Genomic DNA, 25,392 nt, shown 5'->3' on the forward strand with positions numbered 1-25,392 from the left:
TGGTTTCAACTGCTGATCGTTTGCTTGCCACTGCTGACTCCTTCTTCCTTTTATTTTGCTTCATTTCCAGGTACATGTTCGAACTCTCCCTGTTGTAATGACAAAATTGGAGTGAAATCAATGCTCATTTTAGAGTCAAATTCGACTCCTTTTGAACTGGTGATTGTCTATTTGGTGTAGTTTAGTGTATTGTTAGCTTAGTTTGTGCTTCAAGTAGGTGTAATTGGGAAATGTGTCAAGCTATTGCATTACCTGGAAACTTCATCTTGAGCATCTGAATTGGACAATCATTAATATTGTTTAATTTGGTTGAATAGCAGTAGAAGTTGAATCCCTGAATTGGAATGGCAGTATTCATATCGGTTGTTAGTAATTCCGATCATAATTATTAATTAGTCTTCTAGTTTGAGTAACATTTTCCCATCATGCCCCTTCATGGTTGTGATTTGAGCTCGACGTTGGCTTCATAGCCAGTTGTTGTAGTCATTCAGGTTGGGATTTGATCCTAGACTTTGGCATCACAGTTGCTTGAGTTGCCCTTTATGTCCACTGGGTTGTCGGTTTCCATTTGGGCCTGGATGCGTTATTAGGCAGCCCAGGTCGGTCGCGGTCGAGTGATGACTTGAATTGGGCCTGGGGGCATTAATAGATTGAAGCAACTAGTTAAACAGAATGGCGCCCCGAGGACTCGATCCCTGGACTTCACAGATATCTGTCGTTGGGTTCGAATTTTGGGACAGCATCAGGCCCAATGCCTGTAGTTGCGGGAGTTTGAGCTCACAGCATATGTGTTATGTGATTTGGGCCCTCTGGGCTCAAGACCAATTTTCTCCGTATTTTTATTTGATGCTTGAACTCGGGCTTGAAAGTCATAGCCTTAAATAATGAGGATTCTTCGAGACAAATAAGTAGAAAAATATAGTTGCTTCTAAGTTGGCCTTTAAAATAAAATGAGACGAGTCTCGCCAAATAAACAAATAAATTGCGGGGTCCTCAACGATTGGTTATTAAAATAATTAAAATTTGGGAGGGATGTTTAGTGAATTTCACGGCCTTCCCCAAAATAATAATACGTTAGAATCTTTAGGCACGATTTAATTAAATTACTTTCTAACATTCGGGTGCGCATTGATGCGGCCTAAATCCAAATCTCGACGAAGTCGAAATGTGTCGACTACCACGGGTGCATTGATTGCGACGTGGTTCGAAACGCGTTTTCACGACGTCGCAATTCTTTTAGAATAAACAATGATAAAAAGCGGTTTACGAATAAAAGGCACATAAGCTAGCATGTATTAAAGTCAGATAAAATCAAATGCAACAGTTATGCGACCATGCTAGAACCACGGAACTCGGGAATGCCTAACACCTTCTCCCAGGTTAACAGAATTCCTTACTCGGATTTCTGGTTCGCAGACTGTAACAGAGTCATAAATTTCCTCGGTTCGGGATTCAACCGGTGACTTGGGACACCATTAATATCCCAAGTGGCGACTCTGAATAGTTAATAATTAAATCTCGTTTCGATTGTCCTTTAATTGGAAAAACTCCTTTACGTGACCTTGCAGGGTGTAGTAAAAAGGAGGTGTGACACTTACTTCTAAACGGAATCAGCTTTTGGCGGAACAGGACCAGACTGTCCTCTGCCTCTCGGAACTGGAAACCAAAGCCACTGAGGTCGTTGTTTTGGAGGATCGTTTGCAGCAAAGCGAGCAAGAGGTGGTAACCCTTAGCCAATAAATTAGCCCGCTATGGGTTAGATTTGACGAGGCCAAGCCTAAATGGCTGAAGTCCATGATGTTGTTCTTGCTGCAACCGAGTGTGAGGTTGCCGCTGCTGAAAAAGGGATTGAATTAGAAGCAACCTTGGACTCCAAAATCAAAGCGCTTGCTGCAATGGAGACGAAGTGAACCCAGTTGGAATAGAAGTACAGAAAAACTGTTGAGCATAGTAGGATCTTTAGTTCAACTGTCCGCGACCTTGATATTAGCCTCAAATCCGTTAGGTCCGCCCGAAAAAGCCTCTTTGAGGAGGTAACCCAACTCAAGGAAAAACTCAAACGTCGAGCGGCTTCCCTCATTGTTGAAAAAACTTACGTCATGTACAGTATAAGGAGAAAAACCCTGGAAGAGGCCAAAGCAGGCATCCTTGACTTTGATGCCGAAATTTCTAGGGCCCGAGAGCTTGAGTTGGCTGCTAAAAATGAACTCCCGGTGCAGTCTGATGCTTCTGGTTCTTCTTGTTCCGGTTTAGAGTATTAGGGAACTAAAGAGGAATCGGAGGATGATGATGCTGAAGACCAAACTGGGGAAAAGGTCGAGCCATCGGCGCATCCACCTACTTCTCCCAAGGGCATAAACACTTCTCTTCCTCTGGGTTCTAGAGATGCTGCAGTTTAGCTTTTCTTTTCTTTTTCCCATTCTTGTATCCTTGCCATTTTTGGCACGTTTTTTGTAAATAAAGACACATTTTTGCTCAAGTATTTCTTGAGTCTTATCTTCGTTTGAATATCCATGCAAGTCTTTAATCTTTGCATTTGCTTAAGAATTTTGCGCACATTTTCATTTCGTGCTTTGCTATGCATAGTTTCGGATTTTCTTTGACGTACTTTAATTCCGAGCATTATCCCTTTTACATGAGGGTTTCTATAAGTGTTTCCACAAGTTTACTTTTTTGCGTATTTTGCCTTACGTCTTCGGGGGCATTTTTTCCACGAAGGCATTTTGATTTCGGGCATAAATTCTTCTGAAACCAACCCTTTAACGTGAGGGTTTAAATAAGAGAGGACCCTCTTATGTTTACGGTACTTTTAAAGAGGACATCGCATGTTAATTATGACACTAGCATTTGAAGTACTTTTTTAACTTTCAAATAACAAAGTTAGTTCATCGTTCAGACAAGAAACAAGATAAAAACAAAAGGATTTCATTTAATTTAATTCCTTCTATTTTCAACAGTACGAAAGCATTTGTTATGCTAAAAAGAAATTGCCAGTCCCAATGACATAGTTATGTTTCCAGATTTTTGTTCCCTGTTGACGTGGCAGTTATTGATGGCGTATACAAATCCCCCTAGTGTTCGAATGCGAATTGGAACACTGGAAGTCTTGTGCCTTCAAAGATTCCACCAATGAATTTCTAGATAATCCTTAACTCGGAAACACACCTTACTTCCCCTTAGGAATCCATGTTATCGGGCGAAGGACTATCCAACAATCCTCTAGTGGTTTGTGCTCGTGAACGGTCGGGTAACCTTTGTCCGATAGCAAACTTAACTTGCAGTGGGAATATGCTATCGAGCCAAAGATTATCTAACCATCCTCAAGTGGAAACATGCTTGTTTGCCGTGCTTTCGAAGGTCTTATTACTGATGTCTTCGTAGTATTCTTTCTATCACTGCCTCATTAAAAACCTTGCCAGAAAAACCCAATTGGGACAAAAACTAAACGAAGGGAAAAAGAGTGCAACACATACTTTCCGCTCGGATAATGTTCATCAGCAATAATATCTTTTGAGGTATGCCACCTTCCGATTGATGGGAACCTTGTCTCCACTTTGGTTTTCCAAATCGTATGAACCTTTCTCGGTGACAGCTGGAATCCACTAGGGACCTTCCTACATCGGGCCCAGCTTTCTCCGTTGAGTTCCTGGGTATTCTGAGTTACTTTCCTCAAAACCGAATCTCCTATTTTGAAATAATGGAAATTGGCTCTCTAATTATAATATCGCTCCATTTTCTGCTTTTGAGCTGCCATTCTTACACGCACCAAGTCCCTGCGTCTTCGAGCAGCTCCAAGTTGATTAACATTGCTTCGTTATTTGATTATTCATCTACCCTGAAATATCTCACTGTGGGTTCCCCCACTTCCACCGGGATTAAAGCTTTTGCACTGTATATAAGGGAGAAATGAGTCTCTCATGTGCTCGATTTGACCACTGTCCGGTAGGCCATAGAACTTCGGGCAATTCTTCAGGCCAATTGCCTTTTGCCGCTTCTAACCTTTTCTTGAGGTTTGGATAATCACTTCGATTGTTGACTCTGCTTGAACGTTTGCGCTTGGATTATAAGGTGAAGAGGTGATCATCTTTATCTTCAAATCTTCAAGAAAGTTTGTAATTTTTGCATTGATAAACTGTGGCCCATTGTCCCATGCTATCTACTTTGGTATTCTGAACCTGCAAATAAAATTTTCCCACAGGAAGTCGACCACATCGCGTTCTCCGTCTTCTTATAAGGACCTGTTTCCACCCATTTAGAAAAATAGTCAATCAAAACTAAAAGAAATCTTACCTTTGAAGGATCTGGCGGTAGCGGTCCGACTATGTCCATCCCCTATTTCATGAATAGCCACAGGGATAGAACTGAATGTAAGGGTTCTACCGGTTGATGTACTAGTAGTACGTAGCGTTGGCACATATCACATTTTCGTACAAAGTCTTTGGCATCTTGTTCCATGCGGGGCCAGTAATATCCTGCCCGAACTAATTTCAGCACCAAAGAATCTGCTCCCAAGTGGCTACGGCATATCCCTTCATAGACATCTCTCATGACATAATTGGCTTCTGACGCTTCTAAACACTGGGCCAACGGGCCTTGGAAGGATTTTATATACAATTGGCCTTTCCTGAAGCTATAACATGCAACTTTTGTGCTTAACGCTCGTGATACTATAGGGTCTTCGGGCAACTTCCCGTGCTCAAGATAGTCGATATTTCATTTCTCCAGTCCCAAACCAAACTAGCTAAATTCACCTCATAGTAAACATCTATATTCAGGACTGAATTTATCAGTTGCACTATCGTCCCAGATTCTGATCCCTTAATTTCTGTCAACGAGCCCACGTTTTCTAATGCATCTACTTCCGTGTTTTCCTCCCTCAAGATATGAGTAATTGACCAGTCCCGAAATTGTGCCAACAGAGCCTGAACCTTTACTACGTATTGTTGCATACGTTCCTATTTGGTGTCAAAGATCTCGTAGACCTGATTATCACCAACTGCGAATCACATTTGATTTCAATGAACTCGGAGTCAAGTTCCCGAGCTAGTTCGATCCCTACAATTAAAGCTTTGTACTCTGCTTCATTGTTAGTTAAAGGGATCGTTTTGATGGCTTGCCTTAGGGTTTCCCCGGTGGTGTGATTAAGACTATCCCGAGCCCGGACCCTTTTATATTGGAAGCTCCATCTATCCAAACCCCCGATGTCGATTCCATACCATTACTTCCTCCTTAGTTGCCAGGGGCAAAAGTCCCGGACTGAAATCGGCCACGAAGTCTGCCAAGACTTGCAACTTAAATGCAATCCTCGGTTTATATTCTATGTCGAACTCGCTCATTTCGACGTCCCATTTTGCCAACCTACCCGAGAGCTCGGGTTTATGAAGGAAATTTTGCAAAGGGAAAGTAATCACCACAGCTATCGGATGACACTGGAAGTAGGGCCTTAGCTTTCGAGCGGCAATTACGAGAGCTAAGGCCAGTTTTCTAAATGTGGGTAGCGAGTTTCTACTCTCGTTAAAATTTTGCTAACATAATAAATGGGAGATTGCGTACTTTCGTCCTCTCGGACTAAAACTGCACTTATTGCAACTTCTGAAACCACAAGGTAGACTAGCAATGTTTCACCTTCTTTTGGTTTTGAGAGCAACGGAGGGCTTGACAAGTAATTCTTCAAGTCCTTCAAGGCTTGCTGACATTCCAATGTCCATTCGAAATTATTCTTCTTTTTTAGTAGTGCGAAGAAGCGATGACAATTTTCCGACGATCGGAAATGAATCTGCTCAATGCTGCTAATCTCCTTGTGAGCCTCTAGAATTCTTTTACATTTGACAATTGGTCCAGTATATCCTCTATGGCCTTGATTTTGTCGGGATTTACCTCAATTCCCCTTTGTGAGACCAGGAATCCCAGGAACTTACCAGACCTGACCCCGAACGCGCATTTCTTGGGGTTAAATTTCATGTTATGCTCCCTCAGGATGTCGAATGTTTCTTGCAAATGCTTAAGGTGGTCACCTGAATTCAAAGATTTAGCGAGCATATCATCTATATATACTTCCATAGTCTTTCCTATTTGTTTCTCGAACATCTTATTCACGAGTCGTTGATAAATGACTCCGGCGTTTCTAACCTGAAAGCATCACATTGTAATAATATATATCGAAATTCGTTACAAACGAAGTCTTTTCCTGATCTTCTTGATTCATCTTGATTTGATTGTACCGAAAATAAGGATTGAGGAAACTAATGCCCAGTCGTGTCATCAATCATTTGATCGATATTTGGTAATGGGAACGAGTCTTTCGGGCACGCCTTATTAAGATCCTTATAGTCTACACACATGCGAAACTTATTGTTTTTCTTTAGAACTACTACTATATTAGCTAGCCAGTCCGGGTATCTTACCTCTCGGATTGAACCAATATTGAGTAAGAGTGTTGCCTCTTTTTTGAAGAATTTATTCCTTCCTTCAGCAATAGAGCGCTTATTTTATCTTATCAGAGGTATGTTGGGATCCAAGCTTAACATGTGCACGATTGGGCTTTAGGTGTAGTCCTGTTCCCAAATGGAATTTCCTTTCTAGGAATTCTTCGAACAACGCAACTTGTTCTAGTTCTTCCGACGTGGACTTCGTTGTGTCCGTCTCTTCTGGAACATGGAAATACATTGGTACCTGATACTGTTCCGATTCCTCTGCCTCCGGGCTAACTTTATCTGATTTGGGGGCAGGTGTCGATTCCTATAATTGTTATGCCACACGCTCCTTTCCTTTGCTACTGGAGACTGAGATTGCATTCATCTCCCTTGTTGCCGGTTCCCTCGGGTGTTGGAAATTTCCACAATTGGTGATACGTTGAAGGCACAGCTTTCGTTTCGTGTAACCATGGCCTTCCTAGGATAATACTCTACCCCATGTCTCAGTGTACAACTTTGAAAAGAGTTGTTTTCATTACTCCTTCAGTATTTGTGAGTAGCAAAATTTCTCCCCGGGTTGTCACGCTCTTAAGGTTGAATCCAGCGAGGAGCTTTGTTGCAGGAATAATACTTTCGGTAAGTTTGGTTTGCTCCAGTACTCTCCATTGTATGATATTAGCTGAACTTCCTGGATCCACTAGAACACGTTTAATCTTAAAATCTAATACATTTAAAGAAATTACTAGTACATCATTGTGTGAAAGCAACAATCCGTCTGCAGCTTCCTCCGTAAAGGTGATATCGTCTTCTCGGAGCCTTTTACTATGAGTTATTGATACTTTCTTCTTCTTTGCTGCCGAAAAGGTGACCATATTAATACCATTCCCTCCGAAGATCATATTGATCATTTGGCATAGGGGTTCTTCTCCTGCTTTCGAGGATTCTGCGTTGTCTCTGTTCCAACTATAATTGTTCTTAGCTCGGTCGCTTAAGAACTCTCTGAGGTGATCATTCTTCAATAACATTTCCACTTCTTCCCGAAGGTGTCGGCAGTCCCCTATCCGGTGGCCGTTTGTCCCTTTGTATTCATACCATAAGTTGGGATCCCTCTATCCGGGATCAGATCTTATTGGTCTCGGGAACCGTGCCTCTTTGATGTTTCTCATGGCTGACACCAATTCCACTATATTGACGTTGAAGTTGTATCTCGATAACCTGGGTAAGAAAGATCCCGTGACCCTGATGTTTCTTTCTTCTGCAGCGATCCGTTGTTCTGACCGCGATTGGTCCTTTTGTTAACGGTAAACTTGTCTGTTGTCTAGAGGCTTTTACTACGGCCTTCAGTGTGCTCATAGGGTAGAAATCGGCCCCTCGGAGTTCGTCTATCTGTGTGGTAATCATCCTTTAACTTTTCTCCGTTATTCTCCCGTCCTTTGGTTGATAATGGAAAACCAACCTGATCATCTTCGATCCTTATTTTTTTACTCGTAGCAGTTGTGGACATCCACCCAAGTTGTTGCTTGAAATTCAAGCAGGATTTTATTCAATTTTCGGTAAGCGTCTGAACTTCTCGGATTCAATCTTTTGGTGAATGCTTCAGCTGCCCATTCATCCGGAACAACCGGGAGCAACATTCTTTCCTTTTGGAATTGGGTAACGAACTCCCTTAATAACTCGGACTCTCTTTGCGCAATTCTGAATATGTCGGCCTTTCGGGCCTGTACCTTTCTAGCCTCGACATGAGCCTTAATGAAAGAATCTGCGAGCATCTCAAAGGAGTCTATGGAATGCTTGAGTAACAATGAATACCCCATCAAAGCTCCCCTTGTAAGAGCTTCTCCAAATTTCTTTAATAACACATATTCAATTTCGTGAGGAGCTAGATCATTTTCTTTTACCGCTATTGTGTAGGTGGTAATATGCTCCTGAGTATCTGAAGCTCCATCTTATTTTGGCATTTCGGGCATTTTAAACTGCTTCAGGATTAACTCCGGCGCTGCGCTCGGCTTATACGGCAATTGAATATACTTCTTCGAGACGAGGCCTTTCAGTATTGGTGGCGTGCCCGGGATTTAGTCCATGCATGAGTTTACCTCCCTCATAAACCATAAAAGTTCATTTTTGAAAAGATTGTTCTCGTTATTGAGACCAGATCCGCTCCCCCCAGCTCCTTCGGAGCCAACTTCACCCCTGCAGGGACCCCGCGAGGAATTGGATCTTGCATGTTCGCATCATTCGAAGCCCCCGACAGCGCCTGCTTCTAATCCGTCATAACCTTATCCTGCCACGTGAGATGGCCTAGAATAATCGCCTGCTGCTCTTGCAAGACCCTTACCGCATCAACGACATACTCTTCATTAGCATCATCAGGAGTTATCTCCCGAGCATGTCGAGGATATTGCCTGTCATGCACCGGCGTGGCGTCATTCCCCTCGTTGTGGGTGTCACTGATTGAATCCTTGAAATGAGGTTGATCCCCTCAAATTTCAGGATTGTATGTGTTGTTAACACTGTTATCTGTCATTTTCAGTGATTTTTTCTAAGACAAAACAATCAAAGTACGTTAGTAAAAAAGGAAAGGATCAATTTAATTGCACGGTTGTCTTGGCCCAACGGTGGGCGCCAAACTGTTTACCCGTAAAATGGTACAGTTGAATTTATACGTGGTTTCTAGATAAGTGAACTAATTTGATTCTGAAAATAATGAAATAACTGAAATATATAATACTTAGCCTTAAAATGTAGATGAAATAGCAGAATTGGCGGATCCGGGAACAAGGTTTCCGGGCACATCAATGATGAGATCAAAACCAAGATAGTATCAATTAGCCAGAAAAATCGTGTCCTTTACAATAATAGCTGAGCTCTATATTTATAGTTGTGTCTAGGGAAGGAGGTCCTAGGATCGTGCCATCCTTTAATGCCAATTATGAGGGCCATTGATAAAGGTATAACGGTAAAAATAAATGTCAAATTCCTTATAACGGGTTGTCGTTCTTAATGCTACAGAATATTCTCTATTTAATACTATCGGACACAAAGCAGTTAATACATTTTTATGAATATTCTCTTCCGGTGACAAATGGAATAGCTGTGTGGACCATCTCCGTCTTGGGTTTCACGTGTCCTTCCTTTAAATGACTATAGGTCATATCATATTTTTCCCTATACATTCACGTGTTTACTTATTTTATTTTTTGAATTTCCTTGGTGAAAATATTACTTCCGCCACGGCTTATAAAATCTCCTAAGTGTTTCGGAAAACAATGATATAACAAAGAACAAAAAAATGGTTAGTTTCTGTCATCTTGCCACTTTTGTACCTGTAACCTATGTATTCCGAGATTTCATTATTCTAGTAAATTTTTTACAATTTTACGCACAAGAGGGTCGGCATTAATTATTAGCTTTCTGTTTCTAGTTACGAATTAGATAATAAGCATATTACAGTTTCATAAATGACGATTAGGTTGTAAACTAACATCTACCCATTAATTATATCTGATCATATTTTACGTAATTAATTGACTATTATTCGCGAATTCGTAATGATTTTTCAAAAGTTAAACTGGAGATTTTCATGTTAATGATTTTTAAGTTATCAGAATAAATTTCCTTCCACAACTTAATATTTGATCCCAATATTTACAAATTAAATTAGTTCTCCAATCTCCTAATTAATAAGTGTATAAAATATTTAGGATTATTACATTCTCCCCCACTTAAACAAGCGTTCGTCCTCGAACCATTTAGAAATTGATGTGTAATATGTATATAACCATGAATAATTAGTATATAATTCATGTATACCGGTTAAGAAAAGCAAACAGTAAACTCTGTCGAGGAAGCTAGAAGGTGACAGACTTTGTATGGGAATGTTAGCTATTTATAGATGAAATTTCTTGAATTAGTCCTCAAAACTCCTCCAAATAAACAATGAATTAAGATTCTTAATTACCAAGTCTTCCACGATATGATTAGTTTATAATAAACCAAAATCGGTAACGCTTCTTCAACAACTACAGAGACTAATAAATCTTACTTCCCCTAGAGTTCCAGCCAGCTAATCCCCAGGGCCAATGGAAATTAGAAGAGTAACAAAGTAAAACTTTGAAATGACAAGATTAGGAGTTAGAGACAGTAAGTTAAAGGAAGGATTGATGCTTGTTGGCGGAGCCATACTAGTCCGTGACTGTGAGGAAGAGATTTACCAATTCAAATAATTCACATTTATTTACCAATTCAAACTTCCCCATACTTTTCCAATTTCTTATTAATTACTACTAATATAATATGCAAGTATAATCAATTTAGAATTCTCTAAAAACAATAACCAGCCTATGTTACTCTATTATTGTGCCACAACGTAATAGATTCCTCTATGTATTGAGCAAATTTGTAATTCTACGTTACTATTACATAAAATGATATGGAAGTCAAGTTTTAGCTTATAGTAGGAATTAGTACTTATAGTACCAATTCTCCGAAATCGCCACTTTAGAAAATATAGTAAGCATTTTTTCTCCAAAAAAAATTGAAAAGAAATTTAACTCTTCACTAATTATCATTAGTTTTAATAAAAGTTGCATGAAAGCGGATTTGCAAACCGCGGCCTGAAAGGCTTTTGTTCAGAACAACATTACGTTATAGAGTCACAACAGACAAGATAAGGTGGTCTGTATCACCTTCAGTGAATCAACCTTGCGGTTGGAAAGGGGAAAAAAGTAACTTGTGGTAAAACTTTATTTACACCCCGGTGTTTACATCAAAACGACAAATGTATGACATGTGTTTGCACATTTATCTTCCAAATATATATTTGTATGGGTTCAAATTTGAACGACCACGGCCGTTGATGAATACGACAAACGACGAGATCCTCGTAGCTCGACGTCCTGTGGAGGACAACAGACAAGCGATCAGAGACTGCACGACTTTCACAGTAGTGTAGGTCCAATAGGGGGCATTAGGAATATTCTTTCGAATATTCCCTACGATTTATCTTTTAAGGCTTAGAAGGGGTTTGTCCCTTATATATAGCGGAAAACCAACCTTGTAAGGGGGCTCTCTCTCTTTTCTGTTTTTCCAACTAAGAACACTGACTGTAACACTTGTCTACATAAACGATTGGTATCGTTAATGTTCGATCATTCATCTTCACAAGATCAAGAAATATTATCCACTGTGTTCATCTTATATACCCTTTGTTCTACTTAGCTAAGATTTACCCCTTCATTTTCTTTAATTGATTTATTCAAAAAGGTTCCAATATCTTTTGAGTCAAACAATTTGGCGACGTCTGTGGGGTTTTCTATAGCTGAAATTTTAGTTTCGTCTAGATCCTTTAAAGGGATAATCACCTCTTCTTAGCCTCGAAAAGACCAACAATGGCAGGAAAGGGGGAAGCAAGATTAAAGGCAATAGTAGGTGTCAAGAACAACCTTCTGGATTCCTTCAACGAAACTGGCAGGGAAGACAATGAAAATGCAACACCAAGCGTTACACCTGAGGGAGATGCCTCAACCTCTCCTCCCCCGCACGAAAGTGTTACTGTCTCGTGCGAGAGGGAAACCTCAACATCCGCAGTAGGAGAAGCACCACCGGCTGTGAAAAGGCTATTAGAAGAGTGGTTGACAAACACCTTGAGCAGCATACTCGACAAACCCGTTCAAAGGGATACCGGGGGCACAATACATGGAGAAACCGTAACTATCGCCGGTGAGCCAGAAACTCTACGCACAGGTAACACTCATACTGTCATTGATGCAGGTAACTATGCACTTGCGGCCATCTTAAAGAAAATGCAAGAGATAGAAAATGAGAACAAAACGCTCTGCGACCAGATGAAGGAGCATCAGGAAAGGGTCGATAAAATACCGGGCGCTCCGAAGTTGCTACCAAAATGTGATGTAGGCCGATTCGTCGAACAACCATACAGCGAAGGGGCGGCTCCCCACTATATTTCGAAAACCTTCAAAATGCCTCCATACTTGAAAATATATTATGGCACCACGGACCCGGAAGATCACATAATCCACTACGTCAGTGCAGTAAAAGGCAACGATCTGTCGAAAGAACAAGTGCCATCGGTGTTGCTGAAAAAGTTTGGCGAAACTCTGACAGGGGGAGAGTTGACATGGTACCAGTGTGATCAATATCAACATTCGAAGAAATGGCAGATAAATTCGTCACTGCTCACGCGGGAGCGAAAAAGGTAGAGGCTAGGGTAAATGACATTTTCGCCATCAGGCAGACGACAGGCAAAGGACTTCGGGATTTCCTAGCCCGATTCAACAAGGTAAGAATTATACTACCAAACGTATCATAGGGGATGGCGATAACAGCCTTCCAAAATGGGTTAAATAGAAACGGGTCAAAAACAATCAAAAAGTTGCTAAGTAGACTCATGAAGTACCCTCCCACCACGTGGGAAGAAATTCATAATGCCTATTGTGCCGAAGTAAGGGCATACGAGGATGACCTAAATGGTCTGATCCAACGGCTAACATCGGTCTAGACCGAAACAAGGAGAGATCGCCGCAATGATGGTCGAAGGGACCAACTATCCCGTTTCAATTGAGAAAGGCATCAGCCATACATCCGGACATCCATCCCACCTCCTCCACGACATGCAGATGTTACGCCTCGACACACCGAGCCACATCGAAACGAAAGAGGTATGCCTCCACTGTTATCTGCTCATAAATTTTGTGTTTCTCCTTCAGAAATAGTGTATGCACTAGAAAAGCTCGGCACAAAGATGTAGTGGCCGCAAAAGATGAAGTCAGATCTGAGTACCCGGAGATCGAACGTTCTGTATAAATTCCACCAGGAAAGAGGAAAAAAGACCGAAGACTACATAGGTCTGCGACAGGAAGTGGTAAGAATGCTAAATCAGGGATACCTAAAAGAACGGTTGAGCGATCGAGGATGGGTTAACTTTGCTCGTGGACGCGATCAACCTCAATGACCCCCAAAACCACCTTCACCAGCTCGTACCATACAAATGATCTTTGGCAGCGGTGATGATATGGTAATCAACCATGTGAAATTCACCACCACACACAAACTCAAGCGAACAGTCGCTTACGAACGGTACGATGACCTCGAAGATAGTATCATCTTCGATAAGTCAGATACCAACAGTTTCTCTTTCCCTCACTATGATGCTTTAGTTATAACTTTATGTATCGTAGATACCGATGTAAAAAAGAATAATGGTGAATGATGGAAGCGGCACGTGTATTATTCATCCACGAGTCCTCATACAAATGAGACTCGAGGATAAGATAGTACCACGCTGCATAACACTAACAGGTTTTAATAATGCTGTGGAACGAACCTCTGGAGAGATAGTGTTACCCGTTCTGGCAGGAGGATTCACTCTGGAAACGACGTTTCACGTCATGAACCAGGAAACAACCTACAACGCTATTATAGTGTGTCCATGGATACACGCCATGCGAGCCGTCCCATGAAGTTTCTATAAAGTAATCAAATTTCCTACCCCATAGGGAATATTCAGCATCTGAGGCGAGCAACGCACCACCCAAGAGTGCTACCGAATCGCCCAAGATTACACACACCCAACAGCTAAAGGGGGCAAGTGCGGAAGCATAGAAATCAGTCATATCGGGAACCAAACCCGACATACAAATAGAGGCCATTAAAGACCCGGATGTCGTAGAAGCCTACAAGGCAACCGTAGAAGACCTCGACCCTGTTCAATTGGACAACATCGATAACACGAAAAAAGCTTATATCGAACACAACCTCTCAAAACCAAGTAAGTTCCATAAGTTCTCAACTAACAATGTCGATTTGTTGGCCTTTTCCCATTCAGATATGCCAGGAATCCCAAGGGACATCGCCACACACAGGCTGAATCTCGACCCTCTTTACCCCCCCAGTACATCAAATGAGGAGAAAGCTCAATGCTGCAATCAACGAGGCAGTCAGCGAAGAAGTTGATAAGTTGCTCGCTAATGGTTCTGTCTGCGAATCAAAGTATCCTCAGTGGGTCGCTAATGTGTTCATGGTAAAAAAGAAGAACGGGGAGTGGCGGATGTGTGTCAACTTCATCAACCTGAACAAAGAATGCCCAAAAGATTCCTTTCCGTTACCACATATCGACCAGCTCATCGATGCAACTGCGAGACACGAACTATTAAGCTTCATAGACGCTTATTTTAGATACAACCAAATTCTAATGGCAGAAGAAGACCAATAAAAGACCACTTTCATCACTCACCAAGGAACGTACTGCTACAGAGTCATGTCCTTCGGATTCAAGAACGCAGGGGCGAAGTATCAAAGGTTAGTCACCAAGATGTTCAAAGAATAACTTGGAAAGACCATGGAGGTCTACATCGACAACATGCTAGTGAAGTCGAAAAGGAAGGATAATCACATTGGTCATCTGAAGGAAGCCTTCGAAATATTAAGGCGACAAGGAATGAAACTGAATCCCGCAAAAATGCGCCTTTGGCTTAACCTCAGGAAAGTTCCTTGGTTTTTTGGTGTCGCAAAGGGGTATCGAGGTCAACCCGGATCAGATCAAGGCCATTGAAGGAATACCAGAGATATTAACTAGCAAGAAGCAGGTACAGAAATTGACAAGATGAATAGCCGCCCTATCGAGGTTCATCTCACGATCATTAGACAGATGCCATAAATTTTTCAATGTACTAAGGAAGGACCACGGGCTACAGTGGAATTCAGAATGCGTTGACGCCTTGAGAAAACTGAAAGCGTGCCTGTCCTTGCTGCCACTACTCGTCAAGGCAGACCCGGGCGAACGCCTCCTAGTGTACCTAGCAGTCTCTAAAGTCGCGGTAAGTGCAGTTTTGGTCCACAAAAACAAAGGTACGCAATCTTCAATTTATTATATCAGCAAAACCTTAATTGATACCTAAACAAGGTACCTCCACCTTGAGAAACTAGCTCTGCCATTAGTCGTAGCTTCACGAAAGCTTGGACCATATTTTCAATGTCACCCCATAAAGGTGGTGACAACCTTCCCCCTCAGGGGCATCCTATACAAACCCGAACTATCGGGTAGGTTGGCCAAATTGGCCATAAAATTAAGCGAGCACGATATAACATACCAACCGCGAACTGCTATAAAGTCGCAGGTGCTTGCTGATTTCGTCGCCAATTTCACTGCGGAAGTATTGCCTGAAATAGAGCAGGAGGCGCTCTGCGCTTCCGCACATTCCAACCTTTGGGTCCTCTACACCGACGGATGCATTAGATACATCGGGATCAGGACTGGGACTCGTCCTCGAGGTCCCTATGGGCGAAGTAATTCTCCAGTCCATACAATGCCCTAAGATGAATAACAACGAGGCCGAGTATGAAGCTGTGATTACAGGATTGAAATTAGCCCTCAAATATGGCGCTCGATGACTCGTCCTCCATTGCGACTCTCAACCTGTGGTGAACCAAGACACTAGGACTTTCCAAATCAAAGAACAGACACTACAAAAGTACCAGTCATAAATTTACAAACTGCTGGCAAAATTTGACGAATGTCGCCTCAACCAGATACCCAGGGCGCAGAATATTGAAACGGACGGTCTCGCCAAGCTAGCAGCAGCTACCAGAAATATCAACAAGGAAAACATGGTCACTCTTCTCCATTCCTTAATAGACCAGGTCGAGGTACATTCTATAAACCTAACTTGGGACTGGCGCAACCGTATCGTAACATATTTGCAGGATGGAACGCTCCCACAAGATAAGAAAGAAGCCAAAAAGCTTCGAATACAGGTGGCCAGATACAGCCTCATAAACTATGATCCTTACAAAAGAACGTTTGGTGGCCCTCTGGCCAAGTGTCTTGGGACAAATCAAACAAGGCGAGTACTAGAAGAAGTACACGATGGGCACTGCGGTTCCCATACGGGAAACCATGACCTCGTTAGATGCCTCATCCATGCTGGATACTACTAGCCTACCATGAAAAAAAAGCCGCAAATTATGTCAGGAAGTGTGAACAGTGTCAAAAATACGCCCCTATGATACACCAAGCAGGAGAACTCCTGCATTCCATTACTTCGCCCATGGCCATTCATAAAGTGGGGGATGGATATTGTCGGACCCCTCCCACTAGGATAGGGTAAGGTACGCTTCCTTTTGGTTTTAACTGATTATTTTTCTTAATGGGTGGAAGCAGGTGCATACACTCAAATAAGTAAGCAAGAAATTGTCGCGTTCATGTGGAAAAATATAATATGTCGCTTCGGGATTCCCAAAGAAATCAGCTGTGACAACAAACCTTAGTTCGTCGGAAAGAAAACGACCGAGTTTTTTGAAAAATGGCACATCAAGCGAATACTCTCCACACCATACCATCCCGCCGGCAACGGCCAAACCGAATCCTCCAATAAAATGATATTGAATATATTGAAAAAGGAGCTCGAGGATGCCAAGGGGCTATGGCCTGAACTGCTGCCAGTAGTACTATGGGCATACCGCACCACACCAAAAACTAGCACAGGCGAGATGCCATATTCACTAGTCTACGGGACTGACGTGGTTATACCCGTCGAAGTTGGAGAACCTAGCCTGAGATACTCCAACGAAAACGGACCAAGTAACAACGAAAGTAGGCTACAAGATCTGGATGAAGTCGAAGAATGAAGAGATATGGCCCACGTAAGAATGGTAGCCCAAAAGCAACAAGCAGAAAGGTACTATAACAAGAAGGCCAAAATACGACCGCTCAAGGTCGGTGACTACATCCTCAAAGCTAAAACACAAGCAGCGAAAGACCCTAATGAGGGAAAACTAGGAACAAACTGGGACGGGCCATACAAAATCACGGCGGCCGCAAACAAATGAGCATTCCACTTAGAGACAATGGAAGGAAAACTACTCCAAAACAATTAGAATGTCGCCCATCTCAAATACTTCCACTTCTGAAAAAAGACGCCACCTAAGTCGTAATCTTTTAACCTCATTCGGTTTTTGTCCCAATCGGGGTTTCTCGGTGAGGTTTTTAATGAGGCGACAAGGAGGACGTCTCGAGGTCCGAAGTATTGTTCATTACCCCGCTCGTTGACATGATCTCCAAGTCGAGTAATGAAGGGACTAGGTATAGATAGCCAAATCTCCATTGTATGTACAAAGTCAACATGTACTTCCTACAGGAATATAATCAAATCTCCAATGTATGAATGAAAATCCCAATGGCCAAGGCCATCGACAAAAATATGAGTTCAAGCTCATTTAAACTACGACGGGATACTACTTCGATGTCAGCTCGAAAGTAACATCCCAATGACCAAGGCCATTGACAAAAATATGAGTTCGACCTCATTCGAACTACGACGGGATACTACTTCGACGTCAGCCAAAAGTAACATCCCAATGGCTAAGGCCATCGACGAAAATATAAGTTTGACCTTATTCAAACTACGACGGGATACTACTTCGACGTCAGCTCGAAAGTAACATCCCAATGGCCAAGGCCATCAACAAAAATATGAGTTCGACTTCACTCGAACTATGATAGGATACTACTTCGACTTCAGCTCGAAAGTAACATCCCAATGGCCAAGGCCATCGACGAAAATATGAGTTCAACCTCATTTGAACTAAGACGGGATATTACTCCAATGCCAACTCGAAAGTAACATCCCAATGGCCAAGGCCATCGATGAAAACATGAGTTCGACCTCATTAGAACTATGACGGGATACTACTGCAACGCTAGCTCGAAAGTAACATTCCAATGGCCAAGGCCATCGACAAAAATATGAGTTCGACTTCACTCGAACTATGACAGGATACTACTTCGACGCCAGCTCAAAGGTAACACCCCAATGGCCAAGGCCATCAACAAAGATACAAGTTTGACTTCACTCGAACTACGACGGGATATTACCTCGATATTGGCTCAAAGGTAACATCCCAAAGGCTAAGGTCGTCGCCAAAGGAAAGGGTCCGACATCACCCAAATCGACAAAATATAACAAATATTGCCACAGAATCAACAAAATAATTTTTTCATTACAACAAAATATTACCAGCACATATCTTTACAATGGGCTCAAAGACGCCCTTACAAAAATCCTGAAGAAAAATTAAGTACAAACCAAAAAATTACACATCGTCCATAGTACCATACACATCTTCGTACCAAGAGTCAGAGACAAGATGGTTCGCATCATCAGAGTTGATATCATCTCCGTCAGGCGTAAGCGGGTCATATCTGCATGCCTCGCGAGCTGCCCGAACTTTGGCACGCATATCCTGAAGTTCAACTTTAGATTCCCTCCCGTCGGCGTAAACCCACAACTTATATAAATGACGGGGCACAATGGGATCGGCCGAGGAACAATACGTAGAAGGTTGCGAGTGTCGACGTGCGTCCCCCGTTCTTAACAACACCACTTGTCCGGTCAACGCGGATAACTCTACCTCCAACTCCTTAACACGTCCCTCAAGCCCCGCTACCCTAAGCGCGGATGCCTCCTTCTCCTTGGTCAGCTCCAACCTACAGACTCAGAGGGTATATTCCAACATCGCCGCTTACAAAATAGCAGTCGCCAGCTTATCGGCACTGACACTCAACTCACCCTTAAGCCCATCAATCTCTACCGCCTTCGTACCCAATTCGATAGTCAAACTGGCCATCTTTGCTTGCAAGTCGGTATTCTCGGCCATCACCCCTCTACTTAACTCGTGCTCATCTTCCTTCTCCTTAAGGGATGTCTTAAGTTCACTATTGCGGGCGACGGCCTTCATAAGGTCCTCGTATCGCTCCCTCAGCTCCTCGACCTTGCGCGCTAATTGATCCTCCCTCTTTTTAAGCCCCTTGCAGAATAGTAGGAAATCCGGGTCCTGATTATAGATGTCGGTCATCACACGATGCTTAGTGCTATATTCTTGATATTTGTAAGACATCTTCCCGTAGATGGCCGTCTTCTTTTTTTCCCGACGCTCGCTCTCGGTCTCCATAATAAGGGTCTGGCACAACAAGAAAGAAGTTAAAATAAAAAGATAAGACGACAATAACAACGCAAACCCAACGACGAAAAGGAAAAGAAAGACATCTACCCGCAAGGCCATGCCCCCGACGTTCCGAGACAACTCCATGTCGCTCATCGCTCTAAGTAACTCGCTCTCGGGGGCAGCACATAAAGGGGCTAAAGCAGACACCACTTGATTACAGTTCGACAACAAGTTGTAGTCCCCTGGGATAACTATATGCCGATCAAAACCCTCCACTCTGACCTCCACATGAGTATGGCGTTCTAAACACTCACGAACATCCTCCGAGTCTACATATGAACCCGAGCCTTCGCCCTCGACACGCAGGCCCACTCTAACGTTAGATGACTCACCACCCTCAGCGGAGCGCACGGAGCCGCCTCCTGGGTAAACCCCTTCCGTTTGGAGAGACCTACCCGCCAAGATGGCATCGGCCATAAATGTGGGCACAGGTGCCATCTGCGACGCACCCACCCTATTTCTATCGGTGTCCACGACCATATCCTTCCCAAGCTCCACTCTGCCCCGTTTCCTCAGTAACGACTCGTCCCCGTTAGAGGATTCGTCCAAGAGGTGAGGGGTCAGTACGGAAGAGGCATCTTCCCTCACGACCATATCCCGAGAGGGACCTTCCATTTGTATCGACTGAGTACGACCCCCTCGAACGGATTCATTCAAAGTAAACTGCATTCCTACAGCAGCGACAACCTGTCGGAATGCACTGCTGTAGGAATGCAGGGACTGAGGCCCTCCGCCTAGAAGCTCTTTGACCTGTCATCACGAAGAGTCGTATCAATAGACAACGGTATATAACTAACGAAGTGATATAGGGGAAGACATTTACCAGATGAAACTCTCGGCCCATAACGTTTCACGAAGGCGGGCCAATCTTGGGTCTCCGCTGCATGGGGCAACAGACGGGCTACCCAATCCCTTATACCTGCAATAGGGCGGGGTGGACACCCCATAGCTGCAAACGAAAAGCAAATAAACCCTATAATGAATGAAGAGGAAAAGAAAGAGTAAAACAAGTGGCGACACTTACGATTCTCGTTCCACCGCTCCGGGAACCTAGCAGGATCAGATATAATGTGTTCGGTCTTGACAAAGAAGTACTTATGCCAAAACTTGTGACTTGCTCGGTCGTCGGTCCCAACCACCAGCCCTTTTGTCCCACGGTGCCTCAAATGCACCATAGTGCCCCTATGAAAGTTGGGTGAGAACAAGTGCAAGAGGTCATGTCTTCACCGCCAGAGGGGAGCGCCACAGACAATGGGGCGGCTTCAGAAACCCACTCACGAGATCGATGTGTTCTAGGCATCTCTTCGATGGAAAAAGTGTTAAAATAGCAGAGAAGGTTGTGAACGAAGAATGTGAGAAGAGGAAACAAAAAGTTGTTGGAACAAACGCGGGAGGGATGAGAAAGGATAACCAGAAATGAAATGGTCAAGAGTTTTTGAAAAAACAAACCCTCCACCTATTTATAGGATTGGGTGGCGCCAGAATCAAAGCGGAATGCTGCAGAGTGGCACCGAAATCGAAATGACAAGCCCTCAACCCCTGTCTCGAAAACACGTATAATGATGACGCACGTGGAGATGACGTCGTTTCCCGATAAGATCTATCCGGTGTCTTGTTGAGCATGCTGACCTCCCATTATTGGTCAAGTCGTAAAGCTTCGTAAGACCAATTTTCTCCAAGAGCGAGTGGTGTCCGCTTATCAAGGACGCACTTGCAACCTTGACAAGCAGAGAGACTAATTGTATGGGTCCAAAGACGACCACGGCCGTTGATGAATACGACAAACAATGAGATCCTCGTAGCTCGACGTCATGTGGAGGACGACAAACAAACGATCACAGACTGCACGACTTTTACAATAATGTAGGTCCAATAGGGGGGCATTAGGAATATTCTTTCGAACATTCTCTACGATTTGTCTTTTAGGGTTTAGAAGGGGTTTGTCCCTTATATATAGCGAAAAAACAACCTTGTAAGGGGGCTCTCTCTTTTTTCTGCTTTTCCAGCTAAGAACACTGACTGTAACACTTGTCTGCATAAACGATTGGTATCGTTAATGTTCGATCATTCATCTTCACAAGATCAAGAAATATTATCCACTGTATTCATCTTATATACCCTCCGTTCTAGAAATTATTATACTTAGCTAAGATTTACCCCTTCATTTTTTTCAATTGATTTATTCAAAAAAATTCCAATATCACAATATTCTCACTTTATTATGTTACTGAAATCATAGTTAAATTGTTGTGGTTTAGCATAAACACCGAATGCATGTATATTTTTCAATAGGCTCTTGATTGAAGCATTGACATAGTAAGAAAGAAAATAAAATAAGTACAGATGAAAACAAGTGCGATGAAAGAGTAATATTTCTACATAAATTTTCGTACCATCAATTTAATAAAGTTTATTTTAAGAATTCGATTGTCGATCAAGTTATTGATTTGATAAATTTCAAACATACCAAAATGAACATTAGATCTGAATGTTAATTAGGAGTTAGAGATAGTAAGTTCAGATATCCCAATCTTCTCTTGGCTGCTTATATATTATTTATAACGTCTACATATTGTGACGATTCAATTCTTATTATTTCCATAGTTAGAAAGTTTCTATCATATCTCAACTGCTCTTCCTATTATTGTTTTCTTCTTCTTCTTTTTTCCATTATTGACATGACCATTAATCCCAAACTGGTCTAGAGGATTTAACTTTGAATTAAGTCATCAAAAAATATGATTAAGCCTTTGATAGTAGTTGCTTACTGTTTGCACATTCTAAGAAAATTTAAAATTTAGGGTGTGTTTGGGACGAAGGAAATGTTTTTTAATTTTTCCATATTTGGTTGGCTTTTTCTTAGGAACTCATTTTCCTCCAATCGGAGGAAAATATTTTTCTTATCAAGAAAAAGGAAAATATTTTTCAAAACTCCTTCTCAATCCAACCCACCCTCACCAACCCGCCCCCAACCCCTCTCTCCAAAAAAGGCTTTTTTTTTCAAATTACAGTTTTTCCATTACCACCCACCCTACTACCCCTCAACCCCACCGCCACACCCCACTCCCCTCCCTCAAAAAAATTTATTTTTTTACCTTTTTTTTTGCAATTTCAAATTTCTGTTTTTTCGTTTTCTGTACCACCCACCCTCCAAAAAAAAAATTTCTTACTTTTTTTTTGTAATTTCAAATTTTTGTTTTTTCATTTTTCTGCCCCTGTTCCCCCACCCCCGCGCGCGAAAAAAATATTTTTTAAATATATTTTTCCGTTTTAGTTTTTTATTTATCGGTTTAAATGCTCAAAATTTACAAGTTCCAAAGTTATGAGTTCGGAGGTTTATGTGTTTGAAATTTACGGGTTTAGAAATTATAAAATTTACGGGTTTGAAATTCCACTGTTTCGAAAGTTTAGCGATTCGAAAGTTTATGAAATTTGTGGGTTCGGAAGGTTGTTGGTTTGAAAGTTTATTGCTTCATGTTTATTATATCAAAATTATTTATGAATAGTACTCTTGAGAAGCCATTTTTCTTAATTTGCGTATTAAACACCGAAAAATGAATAAGATTACTACTTGTTTTCCAAGAAAATATTTTCTTGGAAAACAATTTTCATTATACCAAGCACACCCTTAGTCGTTATGGTTGTTTACAGAACATCACGACACAAATGTTTAAAAATTCACCATTGATGACTTGGTAATGCACACTTTGTTTAGGGAAAGTTTGAAGACTGATTCAAACAAATTTTTAACTATAAATAGGGGCACCTCTCTAATCATATTTCTCACAGATAAACAAATTGTTTCAATATATACAGAGTTGTTTCTAATTTGCAATGGCTCTCAAGTCCTTTGTCTTAACCATTGCCATTTTGGCTATTGTCTCTTCAATAAGCCATGCATCTGATCCTAGTCCTTTGCAAGATTTTTGTGTTGCTGTTAACGACTCTATGGCTGCTGGTAAATTTGCAGAATTTGATTGTTTGTTTTTCACTTGTATTTGTTGTTATTTTCACTTACTAATTATGATTTTTACGCAGTTTTCGTGAATGGAAAAATATGCAAGGATCCGAAGGTTGTCAATGCTGATGACTTCTTCAAATCAGGCCTAAACATACCTGGAAATACTTCAAATCAAGTCGGATCAGCTGTAACTGCTGTGAACGTCGGCAACTTGCCTGGACTCAACACTCTGGGCATTTCGTTAGTTCGTATTGATTATGCACCATATGGTCTCAACCCACCTCATACTCATCCTAGAGCAACTGAGGTTCTTGCTGTACTCGAGGGCACTCTCTATGTCGGTTTTGTCCTTTCAAATCCCGGACCAAATATGAAGAACAAACTCTTTACAAAGATTCTAAAACCTGGAGATGTGTTTGTTTTCCCAATAGGTCTCATTCATTTTCAATTTAATATTGGAAAAAATAAGGCTGTCGCATTTGCTGGACTTAGTAGTCAAAATCCAGGAGTTATCACTATTGCTAATGCAGTTTTTGGCTCGGATCCACCAATTAATGACGACGTCCTCGCCAAAGCATTCCAAGTTGATAAGAAAGTGATCGATTATCTCCAATCACAATTCTGGTGGGACAACAACTAAATTTTATTACAAGCCAAATAATACTATGATGTTATTATTTTATGCTTGTTTTTGGAATTTAAGAAATCATAAATAAAATTCAAGATCTAGTCCTTTGGACTGGTTTTCCTTGATCTTTGTATTGGACTTACTAAAGGAGGAATTTTTTACGGTTTGTTTTAGTAAAAGTTATGTTTATCATTTGTTATGGTTATGTTTTCTGACCCATACACCGGTTTATTTTGCTCTACACTATTATTTGGCATGCTTGTGATTAAAAAGATGAGGTGTTTCTGAATACAATAGATTAGCATTCAATTATTTGCTATAAAATTTAGAAAAAGACACTCATCAGTAAGCAAGTGTTATTTAAGTCCTTTATTTTTGTTGTGTTTTTTCATTCAAAGAAAGAAAGTAAGAAAAAAGGAATTAATCAAGCCAGCCGCCACGTAAAAAATTAATATGACAGTTGTTGACTTAATTGTCAACATATGTTGACTGCTTTCAAAATACAAATGTATACCAAACCAAGTAGTAGGGGTGCACATTCGAATCGGTTTATCGATAAATCGAAACGATTATTTGTTATTGGTTTATCGATTTCAATTTCGAAATTTTCCTTATCGAGTTATCGATTTTGATTTCGATTTTGTCCTATTCGATTATCGGTGTATCGATAAATCGATAAGATATACTAAAAAGATAAATATACCCTTATTCTATAATACTCTTTCCTTTACCCTAAGTCCGTAACCCTATTATTTCGTCTACCCATTCTTGAGCGCCACTTTTATGGATCAGTAGCCGAATGGGTTTTTCCTATCAATTCACAAGTATGTGTTTCTCATTTTACATAATGGTGTATTTTCTTGTATTTAGGTTCTTCTCAAGTTTAATGTTTCAGAGGAGCAGATTGCTAAACTAACAAGGTGGCACCGAATTGCTATGATTCGCAAGCTCTCCAGCGAGCAAGCTGCATCAGGTGTCAAAGTTGATCCGACAACGATAAGCAAATATGCACATGGCCAGCGCATGTCCTTTTTGCAGTTGCAGCAGCAAACCAGAGAAAAATGTCAGGAGATCTGGGACCGACAAGCTATGTCCAAAATCTTAGTGCTGTTGATGGTGAAGAAAATGAGAGTGACTCTGAAGTGAACAGTGACCTGGACTCATTTGCTGGTGACTTGGAAAATCTTCTTGACGCAGAGGAATGCGAGGATGGTGAGGAGGGTAGTCATGAGCCCAAACATGATAATGTAGACAGTGTCAAAGGACTCAAGATGAGAAGACGCTCCATTCAAGCTCAGGTGGAAGAGGAAATCGAGGATGAGGCAACTGAAGCTGCAGAATTATGCCTCATGCTCATGGATGGTATGGAA

At 41.6% G+C, this 25,392-nt stretch overlaps 1 protein-coding gene across 1 annotated transcript; it reads left to right on the top strand.

Annotated features, from left to right (window-relative positions):
• Positions 1 to 23,210: 23,210 nt before the first annotated feature.
• On the top strand, positions 23,211 to 24,147 carry LOC107820589 (putative germin-like protein 2-1). The gene is made up of 2 exons (XM_016646902.2): positions 23,211 to 23,391; positions 23,472 to 24,147. The coding sequence occupies exons 1-2, from the start codon at positions 23,268 to 23,270 to the stop codon at positions 24,032 to 24,034; spliced, it is 687 nt and encodes a 228-aa protein (XP_016502388.1). The 5' UTR covers positions 23,211 to 23,267; the 3' UTR covers positions 24,035 to 24,147.
• Positions 24,148 to 25,392: the final 1,245 nt, after the last annotated feature.

This window comes from Nicotiana tabacum, chromosome 7 (genome assembly GCF_000715075.1).
Source record: "Nicotiana tabacum cultivar K326 chromosome 7, ASM71507v2, whole genome shotgun sequence".
Classification (NCBI taxonomy): domain Eukaryota; kingdom Viridiplantae; phylum Streptophyta; class Magnoliopsida; order Solanales; family Solanaceae; genus Nicotiana; species Nicotiana tabacum.

Excerpts from the sequence above, each read along its gene's own strand:
- LOC107820589 (XM_016646902.2), top strand. The coding sequence starts at position 23,268 with ATGGCTCTCAAGTCCTTTGTCTTAACCATTGCCATTTTGGCTATTGTC. Across the intron at positions 23,392-23,471 it reads TAACGACTCTATGGCTGCTG|TTTTCGTGAATGGAAAAATA; the intron begins GTAAATTTGCAG and ends ATTTTTACGCAG.